The sequence below is a fragment of the Galeopterus variegatus genome, unplaced genomic scaffold, assembly GCF_000696425.1.
Source record: "Galeopterus variegatus unplaced genomic scaffold, G_variegatus-3.0.2 Scaffold965, whole genome shotgun sequence".
Lineage (NCBI taxonomy): Eukaryota > Metazoa > Chordata > Mammalia > Dermoptera > Cynocephalidae > Galeopterus > Galeopterus variegatus.
Genome location: NW_007727076.1, coordinates 117687 through 127608, shown reverse-complemented (window position 1 = coordinate 127608; position 9922 = coordinate 117687). Strand labels below are relative to the sequence as shown.

Here is a 9922-nt window from a genome sequence, read left to right as displayed (position 1 = left end):
GCAGTCTTGCATTTTTGTAACTTGGAGCTTTAGTAGCAAGCTTCTCTTTCATTCTTTTCTGGTCTCCATCTCTCCTAAATATATGAGGATTTTAAACTACCTTCTTACATAAATTGAGCATGTATGGAACCAGGCAACAAAGCAGAATTTTGGAGTCTAGTCTGTGGAGTTCCCGCCCCCTTTGCCCATGTTAGTGAATTCTGTACCTTGACTAGGGAAGTCTTCCCTCACTCCCCAGACTGGATCAGTTTCTCTGACAAAGATTCCTCATAATTTTTTTTCTTTTGGGGTGCTCTTTATAGTTTTATGTTATTATGTGCGTGGCTGATACCTTTCCTGCTCGCCCCCTCCCCCCCCCGCCCCTAACTTGTTTGCAAATTTCTCGAGATGAGGAATAACAAATTGTTATTAACATATAAATTGTTATCAACATTTATAGCATAGCATTTAGTAGATGCTCAGTAAATATTTGTTAAATGTATGAGGCGATGGATGGATGATCTGTGAAGAAGATCCTGTGAGGAACATAAAACAAACATGCACAAAATATATGTGAAGAAGTTTAATTTATGATTATCAAATTTTCTAAATATTTTATTTTGAAATAATTTCAAATTTAAAAAAAAGTTGCACTCTTTATCTAGATGTTGAGCATCTGAAATGATGCCTCATTACCCTGGAATACTTTGGGTATGTTTTCTACAAACAGTGGCATTTTTCTGTATAACTATAATACAACTATTAAAGTCAGGAATTTATCATTGATACATGAATCTCATGTAATCTTTATTTATTTTCAATGATTATGTTATGGATTTTTTTAATTGGTTATGAATGTTCGTGGGGTTCAAACTGACTGTGACCACTCATGCCCAAGATGTGCTAGCCCAGATCCATACTGGCAGCGTGTCCATTACCACCAGCTGCAGTTATATCCCGTGTCCCCACCCAGTTATCCCTGACCATCCTCCCCTCATGTAATCTTTAGACCCCCATTTAAGTTTTACTCCTTTTCTCTGCTCAGAACCACATGTTGTAGTTGGATGTCAAGTCTCTCTAGGCTATTTTAGTCAGGAAATAGTTTTGCAGTCTTTGATGTTCATGACCTTCACACTTTTGAATATTGTGGGTTGATTGTTTTGTAGAATGGTTCTCAATTTGGAATTGTCTCGTGTTCCTTATGATTTGATTGAAGTTATGCATCTTTGGCAGAAATATCACAGAAGTGATGTTATGTTCTGGTGGCACAGGATTTTGTTTTATCCCATTCCTGATGGTAATAATTTGATCACTTGATTAAGTTGGTATCTGCCAGCCTTTTTCATTGTAATGTTACTACCCTTTTTCCCTTTATAGTTAGTATTTACTTTGAGACTATGTAAATATCTCTCTGCTTCTCCAGCTTTCAATGTATTAATACCAGTTTGTACTTGGTTTCCTATTTTACTCAGTGGGTTATAATTTGTAACTATGATTGTTTATTTTGATTCTCAAATTGCCTGAGATATGGCAGGGAGATCCCTTTTCAGGTTGGATTATGTGCCCTTTTGACATATCTCCATCATTCTTTATGGATGTCCTTGCTTTTTTTTTTTTTTTTTTTTCTTCCTTTTTTTGTCTTTTTTTCGTGACCGGCAACGGATCGCAACCCTCAGTGTTGCGCCCGTACCGGACCGGGACCGGCCACGGGATCGCAACCCTCGGCATTGCTCCCGCACTGCGCTCAGCCAGTGAGCGGCCGGTCTGTATGTGGGATCCGAACCCTCAGCGGGAGCGCCGCCGCGCTTCCCCACCGGCGCACTGTAGCAGTGCGCCACCGGGCCGGCCCTGTCCTTGCTTTTTGGCACAACAAGATGTATAAAGGCTCATCTTGCTTTTTCCTGCTCCAGCCTGAAATCAGCTATGATTTCAAAATCATGACTTCAGAATCAGAATCTTCAAAGAATCCTGGTTTGTTTTACTAGATGTAGTGGATTGAATTATGTTCTCCCAACACTCACTGAAGCTTGAATTGTTTCCCCCAAGTTTTATGTATTAGAAACTTGGTTCCCACTGTGACTGTTAAGAGGGTGGCAAATCTTGTTATGGTAATTGAAAGGTGGAGCCTTGAAGCGGTGATTGGACTGTAGGACCGTGCAGTAGTGAATGGTTGAAAAATGGTGGTCAGGGGCGTGGTTCTGAGGGCTTAAAAGAAGAAGAGTCTGTCTTTGCTCTCTCTGCTTCCATCATCTTGCAATGTGAGACCCCTGGGTCACGGTGGCCACCACCAGATGGACTTTGTACTTTCCAGCCTCAGAAACTGTAAGCAATAAATTTCATTTTCTTTATAAATTACCCAGTTCCTTGTATTTTGTTATAAGCAACAGTAATGGACTAATACGATAAAAACAGCATTTTAAAACCAAGATCTGTACACTTAGTACACACGTTGCTATCGGGCTGTTGCTGCTTCCAAGCCATCTGAATGGACAGTATTAGGTAATATATGTTTGTACATATGTAATATTTGTATGGAAATTTACATTTGTATTAGTTTCTATATTTGTACATGTATATTTATGTGTGCATATGTGTAATCATATACCCACACCACTCCATGAGGTTACATTGATAGCTTCAATTTCAGTCTCATAACACAGGCTTTATTCTAGTTTTCTTTCCATATTTATAAACTTCTTGTCCAAATGTGAGAATTTTGGTTCCCATTGTCTTTAATATATTTACTTATTTGATCAATTCCCTTGTACGTAACAATCTCCCTGTTGCCCCTTTGGGCAGATACCTTCATCACCCCATTCAAGTTCTGACACCCCAGATCAGCCTGTCCTCCCGTCCCTCTGCATGGGTGCCTTCCTTTCTCATTTTTCATTTTGTTTTTAATTTCTAATTTTATTACATTGTGGTCAGAGAGTTTTGTTTATAATATTTGTATTTTATGACACTTGTTGTTTTCTTTGTGACCTGATCAATTTTTGTGAATGTTCTATGTGTTCTTGAGAAGAAGGTATATTCTCTGTTATCAGGGTGTGGTATTTGACATTTGTGCATAAGAATTGCCTTATTGATTCTCTTATTTAGATCTTCTATATATGTATATTTTTTGTTCAACTGATCTTTTACTGAGAGTGGTGTGTTGAAGTCTGCTATCAAGAGTGTTTTTCTGTTTCTCCTTGTATCTCCTGTAGTTTCTGCTTTATACAGGGGGTTGATCTTATTTGATGTATGGATACTAAGTATTGTTATATTTTCATTGTGAATTATGACTTTTGTCATTATTAAAGTTTCTTCTTTGTTTAATTTAATTTTTTTTTTTTTTTATTTTATTTTTTTTTTTTTTTATTTTATTTTTTTTTTTTTTTATTTTATTTTTTTTTTTTTTTATTTTATTTTTTTTTTTTTTTATTTTATTTTTTTTTTTTTTTATTTTATTTTTTTTTTTTTTTATTTTATTTTTTTTTTTTTTTATTTTATTTTTTTTTTTTTTTATTTTATTTTTTTTTTTTTTGGCCTGAAATCTACTTTGATCTAAGGATTTCAACCCCTACTTTGTTTTTTCCATTTGCCTACTATATCTTTGCCTGTGTCTCTACTTACAGGTAATTTAAAGTTTGTTATATTCTGTCTTCTAGTAATGCTGAAGTCCTGGGTCATGTGTGGTTTTATTTGTGTTGCTTGGTGAATTTATTTATTAATTGGTTGTTGCGGATGTGTGGAAAGATTCAGATTCATATGGCTGCCGTTAACTTCCAGCCAACAAGCCAAAAATCTTCCTATTTTTAGTGTAAATCTCTGCTGTAACTAGCCATATTAGAAGAACATGATTTTTTTTTCTCTGTAGAGTCACTGAGTCCAAATAACATATGCAACTTGTGATAGTTGGATCTGTTAAATGAGGGTGTTAACTTAAACTACAAAATTCTATGAGTCTGTGATTAATAGTACATCGATGATTAGGGCCTAAAACACCTCTTCATTCTTGGTATTAGCACTTAATATTGACTATGTCCTCAATACAACTTTGACCTTTACTTGAATATTATTAGAGGCCAGTACCATTACATGTTACTGTGGCAATTTAATATTTCAATTGTCTATATTCAAGTGAGAAGATGGACAATTTTTAGCATGTTTGTTTTATGCATGTAAAGGTTTATCCTTTGGCTAATGAATAAATTACTCAAATATAGCCTTTTAAAAAAGTTTAATTTAATTTTATCAATGTACGATGTAGTTGATTTTCATGTCCCTTTACTGAATCCTCCCTCCCACCCTCCCCCCTCCATCAATATCATGTCTGTTCGAAATATAGCCTTTCTATATCAAGTTGACCAAATTGTGGTTTATTGCGTCTTAGTTACCTCATTTGATTGATTCTTGGCAGGTCAACCCATTTTGTCCAAACGGTTTTTATTATAGTGAGAATTTCCCAAATATAGCTCCCTTCACTGTGACCAGAATTTAATACTACCATTTTAAAAGTGGTATGAGAATACATTGTCTTTTATAAGATTAGAACACTTCAGATAAATCTAAAGTGCCCTTTCACCTGAGCCTGAACCTTTTTCTACCTTACTGTAGTTAACTACTATGAAGAGTTTTGTGTGTCTGGAGCAGATTGAAATTTCACATTGAAATGGTTCACTGAGTCCCAGGAAGGGATAAGGAAGACAGAGATCTTTTATATGTACCAGTGAAATTCTTGAGTTTCAAGTGTAAAGAGAAAATCTTAATAGCTTCCACTTTAAAAGGATGGGTTACTTAAAAGTAAATGATGATAATATTAACAGTAGCTAACATTCATTGAATGTTTACCATGTGCTTGGCCTTGCTCTCAGTGCTAAGTGCTAACACATGTGATAATCCACACAGCAAACAACCCAGTGAGGTTGTTACCCTCATTTTACAGAAGGGAAAATGGGGGCATGGAGGGGTTAATAATCTGTCCAGGATCATGCATCTGTTATGTGGTGAACTTGGAATTCAAACCCAGGTAGTCTGGTTGCAAATTGCATGCTCTTAGTCACTATACTGTTCTGCATATGAAAAATTTAGACTTGTGTTGGACTCATCTGTGGCACTGAAGCTAGAAGACAGCCAAATGTCTTTTGCAAAATCTGCCATTTGTTTGTCACTGCCAACAAACTACATCTTGGTGTATATAAGAATGCAGAAAATATGCTACTCTGAGGAAAATTGAGTAAAAAGATCTCAAGGTAGAACACTTGGAATATATAAAATGTGTTAACTAACAACATTCTAAAGGGGATAATATGAGAGGAGTGAAAGTTAACTTGTCTTGGTGGGATGGCTTAGTTATTTAATTTGGTATAGTGTTAGAAAAATATCAGTTAATCATAGCTACAGGATGGGAAGTGGAATTGAAAAGCACGATAGGAAGTTTCCAAGTTAAGGAAGAAGAAAAGGAAATGTGGAGAAATGCATCCAACCCAGTAAAAAGAAGGTAAAAAAGAAGAAAAAAAAGAAGAAAAAGCATTTGAATGTAGTTGAAAGAAAGTAAGATAAAAGGAATAATATGAGGTGTACATCTGTCATCACTAATTTTGAATGAGCTAAAATGCCCTCAAAAGTTAGATATTGAAAGTTGCATAATTAAGTAGTGTGTGTGCGTGTGTGTTAGTTCAGTGACAAAGAAAGCTTGAGAATGAATGATTGGGCAACGGTAAACTCTGAAAATGCAAATAAAATAAAGCAGAAGTGTCAATGTTAATGTCAGACAAATAAAAATTCAAGTTCGAAACAGGGAGTAGGCCAAAGGCAGATATTATGTATTTATGTTGCAATCCTTGAAGATGCTGCGAAAATGCAAATAAAATAAAGCAGAAGTGTCAATGTTAATGTCAGACAAATAAAAATTCAAGTTCGAAACAGGGAGTAGGCCAAAGGCAGATATTATGTATTTATGTTGCAATCCTTGAAGATGCTGTAAATCTTTATACAGCATAAAGATTTACATATAAATCTTTATATACCATAATCACATTGCACCCACAGATAAACAGAGCAAAAGCTCCAGGAAATACAACTTGATTAGAAGACAGTTATTATGAGAATTTAAAATACCTCTTTCACAATTTGACATATCAAGAAGACAAAAAATGAGCAAGGACTTAAAGAATTGGAATAATGCAGTCAACAAGCTTGAGTTTTGTTTTACTAAGATCCCATTTTTGTGAACATCCCGTAACTGAGGATGTACTCCGGTTGTCTTGAGGGTGAAATTTAAGGAAGAGGAAGATGTGAGATGTAAGAAATGGTGGAATTAATTTGGGAGTCTGTGAAAAGAAATAACAGGATGAAAGCTGAAGAGCATTCCTAGAAAGCAGCTTGTCCAATTAGAATTGGAAGTTAGTGGGTTTCTGAAATTATGCTTTAAAAAAAAGTAGCATGGATTCTAAGAAATGATATGATATAATGTGATTAAAAATTTGAAAGCTATTAGGGATATGGGGGAAAAAGGCCTATGAATTTTTTCCCAGTAAAAGGGTAAAACAGCAAGAGAAAACTGCAAAAAAATGCTGCAGATGTGAAACAAACTAAATTGTCATGTCAGGTGGAGGATTTGATGAAGTGTATGAAACAATTCATTTGAAATGGATGCTAGAAACATTTTCTTTTGGGGAGCATACACCTTGGCTTTGTAGTGAACTGTATTTACAGAATAGTAATGTAATTAAGTACTATTGCTTTTCAACTTTTACAATCTGCTTATAGAAGAAGCGCAAGAAATTATCTTCTTTATGTTCCTGAAAGATTTAAAACTTTGTTGTATGTTTTGTTACAGAGAAGTTATTGATGATTAAAAAAATTCTACAGATTTCATTGTTTATGATCTAAAATGTTAGTAGAAATCAACAAAAAGTTGAATAAAAATGGGTATTTGGGAATTATATAATATTCTTTAAAAAAAAACCCAAATGCAACATTTAAAACTGATGTTACAAATACCTAGAACTGTGCTGTCCAATATGGTAGCTACCAGCCACGTGTGGCTACTTAAATTTAAATTAATTAAAATTCAGTATTTAAAAAATTGAGTTCTTCAGTAGAGCTAGGCTGTTTTACAGTGCTTAATAGCCACCTGTGGCTAGTGGCTGCCACACTGGGCAGTGCAGACATGCAGCATTTCCATCCTAGCAGAAAGGTCAGTTGGATAGCTCTGATCTAGAAAGCAGTGCAAGGAAAACACTTCAGACTTAAGGGACATAGCTAAACTGGTATTCAGAGGAAATTTGAAAGCCTTTAATACCTTGCATTATTTAAAATAAAGACTGAAAATAGGTTAACTACCTCCTTAAAAAATCAGAAAAAGAAGAAAATAAAACAAAAGCAAGTAAGAGAAAATTAATAAAAATAAATGCTGAAAATAATGAGATAAAAATAAACCAAAACACAGAAATACCAAAAATGATGGGAGAAAGTAAAGATTCTGAACAGGCTATAATTGTTTAAAAGGAAATAAAAATGATTTTATTAGTCACAATATTGAGATGGTATTCCAGCTGAATTATATTTACCCTTTAAAAAATAGTTAGTGCTTTTATTATCTATTCTAACAAATGATGGTAAGCTTTTAAATTCATTTTTCTGAAGCTAGTGTAATCTTGATACCAATACTTAGTAAAGGTAATTTAAAAAAAACCCAAAAACCAGCTTAAGAATTAAGATGCAAAGATTCTAAATACTAGCTGATTTAATCACATACTATTAAAAGAATAGCATTTTCCTGGAATGTAAAGAGAGGAAATCTACCTCATGATTTATTGCATCAATAGTTGAAAGGAGATAAACTGTGTGATTCTGTAAGTAGACGCTGAAAAAGCATTTGATGAAATAATTAAAACTCTTATGTGTAATAAGAATTACACAAAACGACTCAAGATACGGGAATAATAATAGCACTCACCACCTAGGGTGGTTGTGAGGATTTCATGAATAAATATATGTAAAAACCTTTGAGCATTATCTAGCATAATATAGCAATTGTTTAGTGTTAGGTATTTTTATTACATAAACATGATAAAGTTGATTTGCGAAAACAAGGCAAATATTACATTGAATGATAGAACATTTTGGTTAAAATTACGAACAAGATAGGGTTATTTGTTCTTACCACTATATTCAGCATCATATCATTTTTTGAGTTTGTTTCATTTCTCTAAATGCAATAAAAGTAGGAAATGAAATTACTAATATAAATACTGGAAGAGGAGATAAAGTATTTTAAATTACAAATGATATGATGCTACCTAGAAAATGCAGGTGACTACTATAGATCTATTAAAATTAGTGAGTGTATTGGATAATATGAATACAAGATAAATAGAGAAAAATGAATAGTTCTTCATTGTTGAAATGACCAGTTAGAAATGGAAAGAAAAAAAAACCATAAAAATATTCACAGGTATGTTTAAGAAAATGGTCTGTATCAAGAAAATGAAGGTAATTATTATATCCTTAAATTAGAATTTAAGGAAAGTGAAACCAGATTTCAATTAAAAATTGTCAGGTTTTCTAAAATTAACATGTGAGTTCAATTCCAGTTAGAAACCTAGTGCATCACTTCAGGAAATTAGATGATTTTAAGGTTCAAGTGGGAAATATATTTCTAAGAATACTCTAGGAAGTAGACTATGTATTTAATCCTTCTTTTGACATGGTCCCTCTCTTCCTCTTCACTACAAACACATGTTGTATGGAGAAGGGTGGGGAAGAAAAACATGACATCTTTATGGCATTTTCCCATTAACCTTGATGTGAATGGGAATCCATGGAGAGTTAGAGTGATCATACATTATTTCTCTCTCTATTTTTTGACTCTTTCATTTGTTACAAGGAATGCGTTATCTTTAATTGATCTAATACAGAATATTGATAGAAGAGTTTAATGACTTTATACTCTAAAATGGTAATCTATTTTAGTTAAAATAAAAAAAAGCATATCAGTGGTTGATTTAAGAGATTTTTGAGAAATTTCTCTGATTTTTTTATACAGACGAAAAGACTGAAATGTTATTTATTTCAGCTTTGCTGAACATCATAACTCAAAAATTCTGATCTTTTTTTCCTCTCTCTCTTAAAGGTATGCAACCACTCATGTATTCGGTTCAGGAAGCGTTAAATGCCAGACCATGGTGGATTCGTATGGGGACTGACATTTGTTACTATAAGTAAGTATTCTAAGAATAATAGGACATTAGTTTACAGAAGGGGATAATAACTTTATTCTATTTCAGTGTAAAGGTAAAAAGTAGAATTATTATTGTATTTTTGGAATTGTGATGCTGTGCTTTTGTAATTCTAAGGAGTCCTTTAGAATTTGAGGTCCATTTAGGCAGTGTGTATTATAGAAATGAAATGTATTTTGTAGACAGGCAGACTTAGGTCCAAACTTTGTCTCCACCACTCAGATAGTTGTATTCTCATCGTTTTCAGCTTTAAAACTCTGTGAACTTCAGTGAATAAAACTGAAATCAGAAGTTACATGTAGTAATTTGCAGTGGCTTTTTGCTGTTTCTGTGATGCTAAGTATAATTCTTACCTTTTCCCTTCTCATATTAACACATAATTACCTCATTTTAATTTCCAGAATATGTTAATTGGAGATGTGTTTCATAGTTTTATTGTATCAGCTTACACAGTTCATCTTTGACTTCAAATAGGTCATTTACTTAGCAAATTAGAAATGTGTTAGAAATCATTAAATGTGTTAGAAATCATTAACTATTTCTATGGAATAATTGGATTATTCTTCGACTCTATTTCTAAGTAATCTAGTATTCTCATATACCTTGCTTCTCATTATTACTCTATTTCTGCATGTAAAATGTTTCCAGAAAACTTGCATTATTAAATCTACTTGGCATCCTTTTTATTTTGCTGTTATTAATCTTAATCCTGATGT

The 9922-nt window shown here is 33.4% G+C and overlaps 1 protein-coding gene across 1 annotated transcript in view; it reads left to right on the top strand.

Annotated features, from left to right (window-relative positions):
• AGTPBP1 (ATP/GTP binding protein 1) overlaps positions 1 to 9922 on the top strand; it is a 177147-nt gene that overhangs the window by 108895 nt on the left and 58330 nt on the right. Inside the window, exon 17 of the mRNA XM_008573809.1 lies at positions 9101 to 9188. Coding sequence (XP_008572031.1) covers positions 9101 to 9188 — 88 coding nt within the window. The remainder of the gene's footprint in view (positions 1 to 9100; positions 9189 to 9922) is intronic.